The 17,222-nt window shown below is 32.0% G+C and overlaps 1 protein-coding gene across 5 annotated transcripts in view; it reads left to right on the top strand.

Annotated features, from left to right (window-relative positions):
• The window catches only part of WDR17 (WD repeat domain 17), a 93,190-nt gene that overhangs the window by 30,348 nt on the left and 45,620 nt on the right, over positions 1 to 17,222 (top strand). For all 5 annotated transcript variants that reach the window (XM_033105114.1, XM_033105115.1, XM_033105113.1 and 2 more), the window contains 5 exons: positions 553 to 736; positions 4,742 to 4,972; positions 10,542 to 10,793; positions 12,761 to 12,883; positions 15,458 to 15,642. In XM_033105114.1, the coding sequence (XP_032961005.1) occupies positions 553 to 736; positions 4,742 to 4,972; positions 10,542 to 10,793; positions 12,761 to 12,883; positions 15,458 to 15,642 (975 nt within the window). The remainder of the gene's footprint in view (positions 1 to 552; positions 737 to 4,741; positions 4,973 to 10,541; positions 10,794 to 12,760; positions 12,884 to 15,457; positions 15,643 to 17,222) is intronic.

Here is a 17,222-nt window from a genome sequence, read left to right as displayed (position 1 = left end):
AAGATTAATTATAAAGGACATGGAAAAATTAGGCTATTCCTTTGTTCACTTAAGTATAAGGACAAAACATAATGCCCCATCCAAAAAGCAATAACATAAAACGGATCTAATGACACTATTGCTTTGTATTTTTTGGACATCTTAATAATGTAATAATGAGTAGTTGGATTATTTAATCTAAATTTTTTTTATTCAAATATAAGTGAAAAATTGCGGAAAAAATATTCCAAAACCAAGTTTTTTTGCCTTCATAGATATAGCTATAGGAAATATAAAAGTGAGTTATGCATATTTAAATGTACATTTATTTTTTCTTGTTTTTAAAGCTGATATGTTTAAATTCAATTCTCTCATATTTTTTTTCAAAATTAGTTTCTTTCAGCTGATTGAATACACCCAAAAGTAGTCCAAGGCTTGAAATGTGTTCATATCTTGTTATTAGGTATATTAATTTTCATGTGTATAGATTTTTAAAAGTGATATGATTATTTATGGAAAATATATTATCTAAAAAGAAGCACTGAAGTGTTTTATTTATGTATTTTCTTTTAGTTGGATCACCGTTATAATGAATTCAAACTCCATGCAATTATGTCTGAACATAAAAAAACAATTACAGCTATCTCTTGGTGTCCACATAACCCTGATCTGTTTGCAAGTGGCAGTGCCGATAACTTAGTGATCATTTGGAATGTTGCAGAACAAAAAGTCATTGCTAAACTCGACAATACAAAAGGTATATTTGTAACCGGTACTTATTTTATTGATTGAAATATTTTAATTTTAATAAGCAAAGTACTTTATTTAAATTAGCTGAGTATTTTAAAACTTTCTAATGGTAATCTATGTAAGGAATACATTTCACATTATGACTCATTATTATGTGTGTGCATGTGTACAAAATTTCATGAAATACTAGGCTGGTGCAAAAGTAATTGCGGTTTTTGCAATTATTTTTAACCTTTTAAACCACAATTACTTTTGTTCCAAAGTTAATAATTATACTTGTTACACCAATCAATTAAAAACATACCAAATACCAAGAAATTTTAGTAGTATTTAAATATAACATAAAAATTTCCAAAAACGAATATAAAAATAATAATTAGATAAGATTTTCTGAATGAGACAATTGGCCTTGCCTGTTCATTACTCTATTCCAATCTGAAACACACAAGGACAATATTATGCTAGTCTTCAGTGTTCTGCTGAGCTAATTTCTTTCCTTTAGTTTTAATTTGGTCAAGGTAGAAAGTCCTAGTTCACTCAAGTGGGTCTTAGTGTATTGAATATCACTACATTCTTTCTACCTAGTATTTCACCCCATAAAAATGATGAAGTAATCATTTTTCTGTGTTAAATATCACAATTATTTCTGTGTTAAATATCACAATAATTCAATCTCTCTTTGAGCAACAAGTGTAGTTCAACCATTGATTATGGTTTTGAAAGTTACTGCTGAATACATTTCCGTATTCAGTTTCTTCTTTAAAAAATACTGATTATAACTTCAAGGTAGAAAACTGAAATATGACGATCTCATTAACTTTATTTTGTTCCAAGTTTCTTTATAATATTCTTTTCACTATATAGCAATTCATAGGCAATTATGTTTAAATCTTGCGTCCAAAATAATAATAATGCCTTTTGGAACCTTTGGATATGTTGAACATATTTAGTATATAGATTTCTTCTTGTCATTTCAAATTTAGGTCATTAGAAATGCTGAAAATACCAGTAAAATATACCAATTTTGTTAGTAAATTTCATTTAAAAAATTTAGCCAAAGTTAATTTTTAAACTAGAAAATGTAAATTACATTCCCAAGTTTATACATCTCATATTTTCACTTGCTACAACCAGTGAACTTCAGGATTAGTGAGAAAAATATATATGTATTTTTAAAAATTTTTAATGGGGAATATTGGGGAACAGTGTGTTTTTCCAGGACCCATCAGCTCCAAGTCAAGTCATTGTTTTCAATCTAGTTGTGGAGGGTGCAGCTCACTGGCCCAACCTGCGATGTTGTGTTATGAGCACTGTGCTCTAACCAACTGAGCCACCCAGCCATCCAAGAAAAATACTTTTAAAAGTCAAGTATTCAGGGAGTTTTCATTAACATAACAGTTTTCCTTAAAGTTTTTCAATACCTTGTTGAGAAAAAGCCACGTCACTTTTGGAACAAAGCTTTGTGATGTATAAACAGCAATTAATAGTCTCAATCAATATTTTTCATGTTTTTCTGGTCATATCTGTTAGTCTACCAACCACAAGTCCTACACGTTTTTCCAGTATTATTTATAGTGATCAACAGTGTATTTTCCCAATACTTTACAACCAGCTTTTTGTGAGATTAATTTTAAATAACACAGTAAATATTCCTTAAAATTATTTCCATATTTTACGTGACATAAACTAAAAATGTTGCATAATGTCATCATTCTTCTATAGTTGTCTCTCAAAATCTATACTACACTATAACTGGATAACATGTTATCTAAAATTTTATACAAAAGTACAACACATTAGACAATATTGTATTATCACCTAGTTTATCTGCTGGTTTGTCATGAAACACCACATGAATCATATCCATTAATGGTGGAAGATTTTTATTTATCAGCTGTGTGCCCCATAGCTTCCTTTGCCACTGAATATACAGTTAAATAAGAATTTTATTAACACTTGTAGAATGGTGAAATAATTTGGGTACAATTTTAATCAACTTTACATATTTTTTCTCTGAAAAATTTAAAAAACCTGTCAATAAATAAATTCCTCACACTATTTCCAAATGCCTTCTCAATTTGAAAATCAAAAGCTGTGATATTTTATTTACAAAAAAATATTATGAATATTTTTAGTTCATTTTCATTTTAAATAATTGGCTTTGAAATGTCTTAGACTTTGTTTTTTCTTTTCAGAATCCAGCTTAAGCAAAGTAGAAGTTTGCATGTCAATTTTTCCTCAGTATTAGAACTTCCACATCCAGCAGTTGAACTTGAACCTGCCTCTATATTTTTAGATACATTACTTTTTCCTAAAAATAAAAAAATTATTTAAAGAAAAATGAGTGTAATTTATTTCAATGTAAAATGTTAAAATTGTCACCAAGTTGAAAAATGTCACAATGTCCGTCCAGAAAAAAAAAAAAAAACAACAAAAAGCAAACTGTTAACAGTAGATAATAATCCTACCTACTTATCTCAGAATTTTGTGGGAAGAATTAAATAAGTTAATATTTATAGAGCTCTTAGAAGTGCCTGCATATAATAAATCACTATAATAATGTTTTCTATTTAACTATATGACCTTGTTTCCAGTCCCTTCTCTTCCTTGCTGTCTTTTTCAAAATAAGGATTCAGAGAGCCAGCATTCTAATGGCTTTCTTCAAGTTGCTATGATGGTTTAATCCATACAGAGTATCTTTTCCCTTATTGGGGAAATTCTACTTCTGTTCATGTATCCTAAAACCACATCAGCTTTTTTATTGATCTTATTCATATATTCATTTATTCATTCATTCAATAAATATTTATGGAGTTCCCATTATATGTCAGGCCCTAAACTAGGCATTAGATTTCTAGTGTCTGTCTCTTGGCACATGACAGACTATTGACACAAACTGAATTTACTGTCAATAAACAACTTTATTGACTCTGTGTCTTGGTTCATATCATTTTCTCTTCCTGGGAATTATTTCTCATCCCAAATATTTAAACTGACTGTCCCTTCAAGGTATAATTCAAATCCAATTTACTTTCTAGACAGTAGCCAAATGGTTACAAACCTATCTACACATATCAAAATCATTTGGAGAACCTTGTTAAAAGTAGATTTCTGGGTCCTAATTTGATGCAGTCTGATAGGCATATTCAGTTTGATGATTCTGATGCAGTTGATTAACGTATCTGTGTTGGGAGATACATAATCTCTCTCTTGAGCCATATATTTATGATAACATTTATTATATATATATATATATATGTAATCAAATAGGATTTATTTGATTACAATAATAGGGGAGAGATTCACAATTAACTTTTGTATTTGTCTTATAGTTTAAAAGGGATTTTTGCATACATGATTATATTTCCTTTTCTTAACATTCATGTGAAGTAAGTGGTCAGTTCTTTTAGTTACATCTATTTTATAGATGAGGAAATAGAGGTTTAGAGAGGTAAAGTGACTACTAGTTTAGTTCATCTGAGGCAAAGTTAAGATTTGCATCTAAACTGATAAGACATAGATTGTACGTTAATTTTATTATTATTAAATCCATATAGCAGCATTTAACTCTTCACATATTTAATCCTTATCCTCCCAATTTGTATTTAAAATTCTTTAAAGCAGAAATTGTATCCCATACCAACTTGTATATCTAGATTGTCTAGAGCAGGACTTACACACAAAAACTGAGTAAGAATTTATTGCTTTAATTTGCAAACAGTTTTCTGAAAGAAGTCTATAAATTTCTTTGAATATATGAAGCTTATGATTGCATTAATTGTTTTAAACCTAAGTAGGTACTACTTTTCCTGTCATCATGGAAGTACCCTATGTATGTCCCCTTGTAGTCTTCGGGCTTACCTTTCAAAATCCAATTCCCAAGTAAGAAGGTAATATTTTTTTTAATAACAAACATATGCTTATATTTGAAATTGTTTAAGAATTGTACAATGCAAGTAATATGTAATGGTACAGATCTCTATTACAGGTATCTATATTTAATTTATTCTAGGAATGCCGGCCTCCCTGAGCTGGTGCTGGAACACAGATGACGCTGTGGCGTTTGTTGCCCACAAAGGCCCACTGTTCATTTGGACCATCTCAGGACCAGACGGTGGAGTGACTGTACACAGAGATGCTCATAACTTCTTGTCTGATATCAGTATATTCAGATGGCATACGCAGAAACGGGGGAAAGTTGTATTTGGCCATATTGATGGGAGTCTATCAATTTTTCAGCCAGGTAAGAATTTAATTAGATCTCTTCAGTTTTATTTTTCTGAGCATATATAATTTATTTACAGAACATAAAGCCAACGGTAACAAAATTTTAATTTTAAAATAATAGTTGTACAAATATTATCCAGCATTGTGTTGTTGATTCCGAATAATCATTTGAAGTAAATTTATTTGGAAGGCATTATAGTACATTGAACTCAGCTGTGCAGATTTTACTTTGATTTAACCCAAATTAGTCACTTGTCCCATATTTTTACTTTCTGAAGCCAATTCTTTACTTCTGAACATTTACTAAGAAAATGGCCTGGATGAACAAGAACATAGACCTGGAATATATGATGACCTAGTAACACCACTCAAAAATATTTTCCCACCTTTGTGTAAAATACCATTCTGAGCTACAGCTATGCAAAGGCTTTGAATCTGGGATAGAAAGAAACAATAACTCTTTGGACTCATATTAGTTAATTAATCTGGATGAATGAAAGGGTCTGAGAAACTAGTTTATGTTTATTTTTAAAATTTAAACAATAACAAAATATATAAGGGGAAAAAATGAAAAATTAGTTGAATAGCTCTCCACTCCTAAAACAGTCCTGCTAACATTTGCGAAACATGCTGTTAGCCATCTGTCATCTCTGTTGGTGTGTGTGACTCCTGGTTCACTAGATAGATACATGAAAGTGCTTTTTCAGGATTAAGATAACTATCATCGCAAAATGTATTACATTCAGTTTCTCTGAAATTAATAGAAGAAAAAAGAAATTGAATGGAAGAAATTGTGAAAATTCAAATATGTCTCCAGGAAATGATCTTTCTAAAGTTAAAAAAAAAAGTAAAACATTGATAGAGTAGGTCCTTTTATCTTAAATGCATTTTAAACAGGATCTATTATTTATATTTTTTAGAAAGATTAAAATAAATATGCCTATACTTCTATACCACCTTCCTTTTCTGCTCTTTGTCTGTATCCTCTTGTTCCTTCTGGTTGTGTCAATTTTACACGGAGACATTTTCATCCATTTGTTTTAGATTAGAATGGGGAGAGGTCAGTGATTGTGCTTCGTTGCATTTGGATTTGTTGTTTCAAACACCTCCACCCAATCTGTTTCATCCTCTGCATTGGAAGCAGGTTCTGTTTTATGGTTGGTCACTAAGGCTCAGGGCTAAGCGACATAATTCACAGACTTCCTCTGTTTTGCTCTGGTGACTACCACCTCTCCCTGTAGCACTCCTCATCTCTGGCGGTCTTCCCCAGTACCAGGGAGGTGATTTAGGGACAATAAAGATGGCTGTGTGTGTGTGTGTGTGTGTGTGTGTGTGTGTGTGTGTGTGTGTGTGTGGTGTGTCTTCCTCTTGCCTCTCTGCTCTCTGGGGTGCATTTAGGGACACTCCCCACTTCAGCTCCTGGCTGGCGCACACCCAGAGATTTTATAAGGATCGTGACACTCTCTTTTTGAGGAATCTGTTCTGCAGAGGTCTGAAGGAAAATATTAAGGAGTGGGCCCTTATTTTGGTCTGTATTTCATTCTAGATATTTTTCCTACTTTGTAATTCATCCTGGTGGCCATCTCCTTTGACATTGACGAGGTCTTTCTTTTCTTGCTTTGTTACTATTTATTTTTAAAGGTTTTAATCAATATGATGTTGAGACATGATATCATATCTCTAAGATATAAAACATAAAGATTTTGTATGCTTATTTTGGAATAGAAAAATAGGGAGGAATGAAGTTCTCCTTTGCTTTTCTCTATCCTAGGTTTACATCAGGATAGAAAGTATATTTCACCAGGCTAATTTCTGTGACTTCCAGAAGAGGCCATTGTTTTCTGCTAACTTAATCTTCCTGTTGTTAAAGTAATTTGTGCATCTGTACCACGTCATCAAGGGTCATTTGTCTTGATCCACCCATGTTTTAGTTTGCAGCCCTAACAAAGTACCATAAACTGGATGGCTTAGAACAACAGAAATTTTTTTTCAGTTTTATTGAAATATAATTGACATACATAAGTTTAAGGTGTACAGCATAATGGTTTGGCTTGCATATATTGTGAAATGATTACCATAGTAAGTTTAGCTAGCTAGCATCCATCATCTCTGTATAGATACAATAAAAGAAAAAGCAAATAAAGAAAAATAATTTTTTTCCTTATGATGAGGTGTCTAAGGATCTTTATTGTTTCACAATTCTAGAGGCCAAAAGTATGAAATCAAGCTGGCAGCCAGGGCCTCGTAAGGCACCAGGGGAGAATCTGTTGCAAGCCTTTCTCTGATCTCCTGGCAGTTCCTTAGCTTGTGGCAGCCTAATGCCCACCCTCCCATGGCATTCTCCCTGTGTGCACGCGTGTCTCTGTGCCACAATTTCCCCTTTTTGTAAGGACACAATCATCTTAGAGTAGGGTCTATCCTAATGATCTCAGGTTGATCATCTGCAAATATCTTATTTCCAAATAAATTCACATTCACAGATACTGAGGGTTAGGACTTCAGCATATTTTCTGGGGACACAGTGCAGCCGAAAAGGACTCAATAAAGACTTCTTGAACTCATTTATTTCATAGGATTTTTAGCAATTCATGCACAGAACATTATGAAAGATACAACCTGGCTATATGTTTTCCTTTTGCATATATGAAAAATAACGGGTCACGAAGGCAACCCTACTTTTTGAGTTTGACATTCTGATGTGAGTTTGAAATTTTGAGACTGTTAGCATTGACACTGGTATTGTTATGTTTTTTTTTACGTTTCCTGAGGAGAGGTCACCCTTACCTTGATAATGACTCATTGGCACCACAGGTGGTTCAACCTCGATGTATGTAACAAGATGGAATTTCTGTCCTCCAGGTTCTTGCAGGAGATTATGACCTCAAGCTCTCTGGAGGTGAAAAAGAAATATTCACAGAGGACTGCCCATAATGATGCATTTCATCCATCATTTTAAATCAGTAATTTTTAAACTGTGCTTATTAGTGAATTTGTATATTTATGTGTGTGTATTGGTTGGGGCTTGGTAGGAAGGCAAGTCCAGCTTGCTTTATACCTTCTCTTCCCTTTCAGTCTGAAGAGCACTTTATTCTTTATTATGTATTGGGTTTTCATATAAAAATTTCGTATGTAGTGGGTTCCAGGGCCCAAAATGTTGAAAAACTACTGCTTTAACTATTTCAAGAAATATTCTTAGACAAAGCTAGCTCATCAGAGAATTTCTTTTTATCTTCATAATAGAATGTTTTAATTGAATTGACTTTGGTATTGTCTCAGGGATGTGCAAAAATCAAATTTGCATTGTTTTGTTTTAGAAATGTTGTTGGTGATGTTGTTCCTATGTAATACTGAGTCCTTTTTGAAAACACACAGGAGACATTTATTACTGATCTCAGCTCTAGGAAAAGTTTTGCTTCTCTTGAGCCCTTTTTTTTTTGTCATATTGTTTTAGTTTTATTTTGTGGACAATTGTGAATTGTATAACCTTTCATAATTTCTTTCCTCTCTGTTTTAGCCATCAGATCGCAAAATCGAAGTTTAAATAGCTGTATGGATTATACATTATCCTCATTATTTTATTTTTCAATCCCAATTTTCCCTTGCCCCTGATTTTGTTTTTCATACAGAAATTTTCAACCTCATCATCTTCGTATCATATGCTTCTGTCCTCAGCTAACAATACAAGTTGCCTGATTTTTGTTATAATAAAATAGAACATAAATAATAATAAAATAAATAGCATATATAAATAAAAATATTACCAGCTGTTATTCTAATGACTGACTTTAGATGTTATAGATTCTGTTTTCTATCTTTTATAATAAAAATGTTGAAGCAGATAGACCAGAAAAATGGTGACTATAATTTGTTATCATTTTGACTGTGAGAATGGAGCTTTGAAGCAATGTGATTTAAATAATATAGCATTTGCATTGCAAATTTTTCCATGTTTTGTGTTGCTGTTCTTGCTGTGTTTCCCTGAAAATAAGACCTAACTGGAAAATAAGCCCTAGCATGATTTTTCAGGATGACATCCCCTGAACATAAGCCCTAACGCGTCTTTTGGAGTAAACCTTAATATAAGACCCAGTTTTATTTTTGGGGCAACTCGGTAGTTTTTTCATATGCTGGAATATTTTTAATAAATCATAGATACTAACTGGCACATGCAAATACCTAAAAAGTACTTAAGAAATAGCTAGTACAGCTTAGTTTAGTAAATTATTTTTCTAACTCTGCCTTGTAATGATCATCTATGTTAATATTTATTAATGTTTGTCATATCAAATAGCAGTTAGCAGATGCTGATTTTGAGAAAGAAGAAGCAAACTTTTTTTGATGGTTATTGCAAAAATTTGATAAACCCAAATAAAAGAAACCTCACATGCACCTTCTATGATTATATATGCAAAAATTATAAATAAAATGCTACCTATTTAAAGTCAACATTGTATTTAAAGAATAATATAATCTGATGAATTTAATCCCAAGCCAGAAGCTATAAGGTTTTTAGTTCACTTTATATATATCGTATAGATCCAAGGAAACCTATTTTCTCTGCTTTCATAATCCAATATGTTCAAAAACATATTTAATGATGACATTGCAGAAAGAGCTCTGGTATCTTTCAATTGTGTTATATTTTTAATAAACACTTCTTTTAAACTTTGTAATACTTGGGAATAATTGGTACTTTTGGTTAAGTGTGTAGTCTCTAAACTTAGTTGTTTCACTGCCTTTCTTTTGAGAATGAAAGGACTGGCGAATTGGAGTCCTCATCTGATACGTTGGCAGAATCATGTGTTTCTATATCACCAGTTGTATATATAATTTGGAAGGAACAAGAGAATTATTTGATGATCCTTTGCTTCATTTAATTCCACTTGTTTTATCTTTCTATTTTTCTGGCTGCCTTATTTGTACTGGTAGTCATGAATGAATTATGATTATGACAAATGGTATGATGAATGAGAAAGGAGTAACAGTAAATATTGATATGCTGTTTATAATATGCCTTACTGTTCTAAGCACTTTAAGCAACTAATTCATTTAATCATTTTAAAAATTCTATGACATATTGTTTTCTTCTCCGTTATAAAAATAAAAGCTGAGCACAAAGAGTAAGTATCTTGTCCAAGAACACAAATCTACTAAGTGGTGGAACTAAGATTTGGACCCAGGCAGTCCACTACAAAGCATGTGCTTTTTATTATGAACTGATATTCTTCCTTTTGTGAAGCCCTTTCTTATCCATGCTGTTGTAACTCAGTGAAATTGTAGTTGATGACAGGGCCACTTGTATTATTTATCTGTCATTTTCTTACAGATTTACCGTAACAAATAGGAAAAACATTCAGGGTACTAGAGATTGTCAGAGCAAAGCTGTTCAGTCTGATTTTCATCATTTGGACAAACTCTAATTCCCCTGCATTCATATGTCAATTATCACTACTCTAGGAAATACCAGATCTGTATTCCCAGTACTCCCAGAGATCAGTGGTATACAAGGAGAAAATTAACATCAACTCAATCATTGGTCTTTTTCGATAATTTTGTTTAGAGTCATTTTCTTTGTATTTTAATAGGTAATAAAAGTCAGAAACACGTTCTGAGACCTGAATCTCTTGAAGGGACAGATGAAGAAGATCCAGTTACAGCTCTGGAATGGGACCCCCTATCTACCGATTATCTCCTTGTGGCTAATTTGAATTATGGAATTCGCCTAGTAGACTCAGAATCACTTTACTGCATAACAACATTTAATTTTCCCAATGCAGCAGCTTCCGTACAATGCTTGGCCTGGGTTCCCAGTGCCCCTGGTATGTTTATAACTGGAGGTAAGCATACCATTTCCCAGAATTTTAGCAATGTGTATATTCTTTAATTCCATCAGAGAAATTATACTCTTATTGGTTAATTTTGTGTAAAACTTACTAATATCTCAATTATTATCATTTATTATAGCAAATGCCTAGTTTACTTTTATTTATACTATATATCATTAACATAATGACAAATAAAACTGAAATTAAGGTCCAGTTTTCCAGGTTTCTGATAATAAAGTGGAATATGTTACATACGAGCATGTATGTGTGCCTGTCTGTTTTTGTGTGTGTACAAAAGACAGTTCAATTTCAGGCATGTCATCATGACATTAAAAGTACTCACTAGAAAAACAGTTTATCTGGATAGAAACTCTATTGGCCTTACTGGTAATTGTGACAGTCAGTGATCACGAATGGCTAGGTAGACCGGGCATTTTTAAAGTAGGTTGAAAATGAAAGTAGAATTTATTACCGTGGACTGAAAGGATGTTCCTTCTTGGTTTCCTATCATGAGAGAATTAGGAAAGCTGAGAAGTGACAGCGTATGAGAAGATGGGGGAATTTAAAATAGTAATTAGAAATTAAATGACTCTACTTTTACCATTTACTTAGGTTCACAAAGAGAGGTCTCTGAAAAGACAGAGTACTCTCAGCTGCTGTAGAAATAATTCTTATATTTGTTTAGTGTAAAATAAAGCATAGCATCTATCCTTTCAACATGTTTAAAGAAATTCTTTACTTCTTTAAGCACTTACATAACACATAGAAGTAGATGGGTTCTTATTTACATATCTTAATTGCCTCTAATTTCACAGGATCTAATTAATGATAGACATGGGAATATTTTATATATCTATTATGATTATTGAGGTAAAATTCACATACCAAAAACACACCATTTTAAAGTGTACAGTTCAGTGGTTTCTATATCCACAAAGTTTTACAACCGTTACTGCTGTCTAATTCCAGAACCTTTCACCACCATCACCCCTGTACCCATTAGCAGTAAGTCTCCATTAACCTCTCTCCACAGCTGCTAGTGCACACATGTGTGTACATAAACTGCTAGCCTACTTTCTGTCCCTGTGGATTTGCCTATTCTGGATGTTCCATAGAAGTGAAATAATTTAATATGTGGCCTTTTATGTCTGGCTTCATTGACTTAGTGTAAAGTTTTCAAGGTTCATCCATGTTGTATGGCATATGAGTACTTCATTCCTTTTTCTGGGTGAATCATATTCCATTGCATGGATGTGCCAGATTTTGTTCATCTGTTTATCAGTTGATAGACATTTAGTTTGTGTCCGTGCTTTTGCTAGTATGAATGCTGCTGTGAACATCTATGTACAAGTTTTTGTGTGGACTTGTATTTATAATTCTGTTGGGTGTGTGTACAGGAGTGCAGTTGCTGGGTCATATGGTAACTCTACATTTAATCATTTGAAGAACTGCCAGACTGTTCTCCAAAGTAGCTTATTATGGTGGGATTTTGGAAGGGAGGGAGCTTTCCAATTGGTTTTCAAGTATGTAAGCAGTCCTTGTTTGGCTGCAGGGGAGAGGGAAGCCGTTCACAAATATTTCAAACCAGGAAAGATTATTCAATTTTGGAGTTGGAAATTTTCAGTGGCTGGCTTTCCTAGAGTATGTGTGTCAGTAGGTGCTTTTCGGTGATCAAATTGTGATCTTTGTGGGGGGAAGCTGCAAGGCAGGTAGTCGGTTAGCCTAGAAAAGGATTTGGAACAAAAAAATAGGAAAACGTGCCAGAAATTTAGTTTGAATAGCATTTTACCTGTTTCGTTGATTGTATTCTTTTGTAGTCTTCTGAGTATTGTTTGAAGAATGTCCATGCGTAGTGCTATAAAACTTGCAAGTTTAAGTTGTTTTTGTTTTGTTTTGTTTTGTTTTTAATTACTTTTATGTCTGGGTATTTTGTTTCAAGTCAAATTTCTTAACATATATCTTTTTCCTGATCTGACTAGATTCTCAAGTGGGTGTTTTACGCATTTGGAATGTTTCAAGAACAACACCTATAGATAATTTTAAATTAAAGAAAACAGGATTTCACTGCTTACATGTACTTAATTCTCCTCCAAGAAAAAAGTGTAAGTAAAGACATCATCAAAATTTAATGTTTTAAAATACCATATTTACTGTTCTCAAATAAAATGACTGATTTAATGACATGATTATATCAAATAACATGCTATTAAAAAGCAAACTTAGAAAAAGTCTTTGACAATGTATGTGCTAAAGGAACCATCAAAGCTATACAATATTTAATATTAGTTAATCGAATATATTTAGATCCAGATTACAATTTTAAACTGCAATTATATGAAGATAGTAAGATAATCTAAAATTATCTATATGGGGAAAATGAAACTGACTGTTGAAAATAAAAAATATCAAGTGTGATGGGACTAAATAACATTGGTCTGAACTACTAGACTTTACGTTTTAAACATGGCTCTTTTACAATCTGTATGGTTTACAACAAAGCTAAAATAACCTAAATATTCAAATAGAGAGTCTAGAATGTATATTCCATGTTTGAATAGCAGTTATCACTGGATTAGTAGTTACTAATATGGATGTTCTAGGTCTTCATTTATATTTACATATTTTTTTCTAATTACCTTTCATTGTTTCTATAACTAAGAAAAATAGTAAAATACAGTTCAGCTATACATGAAAAATCTGGAATTGAGGGGGAGGTTCAGAATTAGTATTTTTCTTAAATGTGAAGGAAAAGAAATTGACTTCCTATTAAGTCCGTCCTGATTACTCTGCATGGTTGGCAGTGTTTACATTTTGTGTGGATCATAAAACAACATGGGGCTGGGAATTTATAGATTGAACAATCTAGGGTTATTGCTTCCTCCTTACTACTATCTATCTTTATAAGATAGTAGTAAATAATTAGCAAGAGCTATTCAAAGTAATGTTATTTGGTTAGCAAATTTAGTAATAATTTAGTGGACAATGAATGACGCATAGTAGATAATCTCTGTATTTGAACCTCCAGTCTTTTCACAAATTTAAGCCTTTTGTAGAGTCTGAATACGTCTAAATCCTGGAAACTGGAGGGACTAAAAACATTAAGATTGGAGATATAATATGCTAGAAACGGTGTGTTGTATAGTATCCTGCATTTTTTGGATTATTTGTTTCTTTATTTAGTTGCTATGAATATTGAACATCCTCATCATGGGATGAGTGAAATATCACAGATTCTCTTCTTTCCTGTTTTTGTTCTTATTACAAAAGTAGTCCATGCCCATTAGAGAAAAATTAGATAATATAAAAAGGCATATACCAATCTTGTCATTTTTAAGGAATTCCTTTCAGGTAATCTGTTGTTAGAGATCTATTATAGTTTTTTTGCGCCCCCCCCCCCAATTTTTTTTAACGTAACAGAAAGTATGGAATAAGAAAAATAATGTGAAAATGAAAAATTTTAAATATAGACATATCATCAAATTCTAAAAAAAAAAATGAATTATAGATAGGTGCCTAAGGGTCTCAGAACCACCCATAATGTCAATAAATTAAAATATTAAAAAGTCATAGATCATATTAATTTTAACCAAATTGTCAACAAAATTTCATTGAGTCAAATGTCTCTTGTTATTTAGGAAGGGAGGGAGCTTTTTAATTGGTTTTTCAAGCAGTCCTTGTTTGGCTGCAGGGAAGAGGGGAGCCGTTCACAAATATTTCAAACCAGGAAGGATTATTCAGTTTTGGATTATTCAGTGGCTGGCTTTCATTCTAGTATGGACTTCTGTCATTATCAGATTCTGAGAAATGAGTGGTATTATCCAAATGAATGCAATAAGGAAGACTATATTATCTATGAATCAAGAATTGAATATGCTAGGAAATATTTATCTGTATTCCAGAATGTAATTCATATAGATTGGTATGGTAATTTAGAGTGATACCATTATTTTGAATTATGTTTGCAAGAAAATACATTCTAAGGAAAAATTTCTTGAAAGAAGACAAAATATGAGATACAGAAAACAACTAAACATGGGACATTTATGTGATTGAAATTTCGAGAAATGGAAGTATATGAACAGTAAATATAAACCTGAGGAAGAAGAAAGAAAAATTGAGATGCAAATGTACGTCAGACAGCTGCGATTCGTAATTTGGGTGCTAGCTCAAAGAGAATTATAAATAATCTCAAAAATAAGTGTTTTCATTGGATTGTTAATTAGTGGAAGAGAGTTATGAGCTTTAAAAGAAAAAATTCAAATGCATGTATGTTTGTGTATATAGAAAGGGAAGCAAACTATTACATAACTATTTTGAAAGAAGATTCTAATTAATAAATAATCACGCTGTGCTTCAATTTATGGGGCAATAAGAAAACCAGTAGGAACAACATCGTGATTCCTCACACACTAATTTTTATACATTTTTCTCCAACTGCACTTTACACACCCCTTTTCAAAAATATATCCAATTTTCTGTGTATGTATATATATATTTTTGGCAAAGCTGTAAAAATACTCATGTGGCAGAAAATTATTACCTAATGCTTCACTAATACAAATTCTGAATCAAAGAAAACAAAGGAGGATCTTCATAAATTAAGGCCTGTGGTTTCATTCCAGCATATGCGAAGCTGTTAACATAAACGTTTACTTGTTTATTCTTTTCTTTTTTAGTTTCAATCCAATCTCCAACCAAAAATCATTATACGTCCTCCACAAGTGAAGCAGTTCCGCCTCCAATGTTGACACAGAATCAAGAGTTTTCTCTTCCTCCGGGTCACGCAGTGTGCTGTTTCTTGGATGGTGGAGTTGGACTTTATGATATGGGAGCCAAGAAGTGGGATTTTCTTAGGGACATGGTATGTCTGTGGTTATTCCTTCTTTTATGAACAACACTTATTTTGTGAAGCTCATGATGTTTACTTTTACTTACGTATTAATATTTTGAAAACTTTACCATATATTAGGAGTTTATCTTGGTTGGTTGAAACATTTTAGAAGAGTGTATAGAATGATGACAAAATTACTAAAATTCTTTAAATTTTAAACATTAAACTTCTTTAAATATTAATGTTTGCGTAGCTTATCGCGATTACTCTGTATAGTTGGTAGTGTTTCCATTTTTGTGTGGAGCATGTTAATCCTTTGTATAGTATTGAAAAATTACATTACTGTACTATATTTTGGAAGCAAAATGAGAAATAGAATTATTCTTTTCGGAGGAAGGACAAGTCCATCTCTGCCAGTTACTCCAAGCTTTGTTATCTCATCTGTGAAATGAGCAAGGTTGGATTAAGTGTTTTTAAGATTTATTTCTATTTTTGAATCATTACACTAATTCTGTGATTCTGTCAACTTTTGTTCTTATCACTATTAAGCCGCTATATATGATAGAGTACAACCTCGCTGAGGACTCACATTTTTGTTCTGTGTTTTATCCCCACTATCTACAATAGTACCTGGCATATAGCAAGATTTTATTAAATTTTGTTGAATGAATGAATGAACAAACAAATGAAATGTATATTGTGGTGTAATTAATATTTGTCAAAAATCATCCTCCTTAATTCTCCCTGGTCCAGAGTTTATAAAAATGTCCCTATTTCTACAGGTTTTTTTTGTTTTGTTTTAAGATTTTTATTAAAATATAGCTAAGATACAAATATTAGTTTCAGTTGTACACCATAGTTGTTTAACATTTACATACCTAAAGACTTGATCACTGTGATAAGTCCAACAATGACCTGACACCATACCACGCTATCACAATATTATAGAGTTAGACTATTCTAGACATTTAAGAAACTTTAGAAAATTTATTGTGTTTCCTTGGAAAAATTTAAAAAGGAGTCTAGAGCTATCATTGCTCTTATAAAAAAAAAGGAAATAATCAATAATACTGTCATTTCAGGACTAATTTAATTTTGTCCTCAAATAAAAATAATGAAGTTCAGCAAAAATATTTTTAACAATGTGTAGCTGTTATTTAAAAATATTTCTTTTGTAGGTATTCTTTAGATTATTTAATTTTCTTTGCTTATAAACTTTTCTTTCCATGTAAACGCTTTCCCAGTGTGGTAAACTTTTTATGTATTCCTAATTACCATTTACTTTTAAAAGAATTACAAAGGGGAAGCAAGATAAATACAGGAAAATATTTAAGTGTATTAAAATTTATAGTGTAAAGAAGTTATGCAATCTAAGTTCAATAGATTTTTTAATGAGTTATAGCCTCATATTAAAATATGCTTTTCTGTCATCCAAATTCCTTTTTTTTTAAAGTTTATTGGGGTGACAATGGTTATTGAAGTTACATAGGATTCAGGTGTACAATTCTGTGATACATCATCTATATATCACATTGTGTGTTCACTACCCCGAGTCAGTTCTCCTTCCATCACCATATGTTTTATCCCGTTTACCCTCATCTACCACCCCT

This window comes from Rhinolophus ferrumequinum, chromosome 4 (genome assembly GCF_004115265.2).
Source record: "Rhinolophus ferrumequinum isolate MPI-CBG mRhiFer1 chromosome 4, mRhiFer1_v1.p, whole genome shotgun sequence".
Classification (NCBI taxonomy): Eukaryota; Metazoa; Chordata; class Mammalia; order Chiroptera; family Rhinolophidae; genus Rhinolophus; species Rhinolophus ferrumequinum.
Note: the sequence above shows the minus strand (reverse complement) of the source record. Positions and strands in the feature narration are given on the sequence as shown.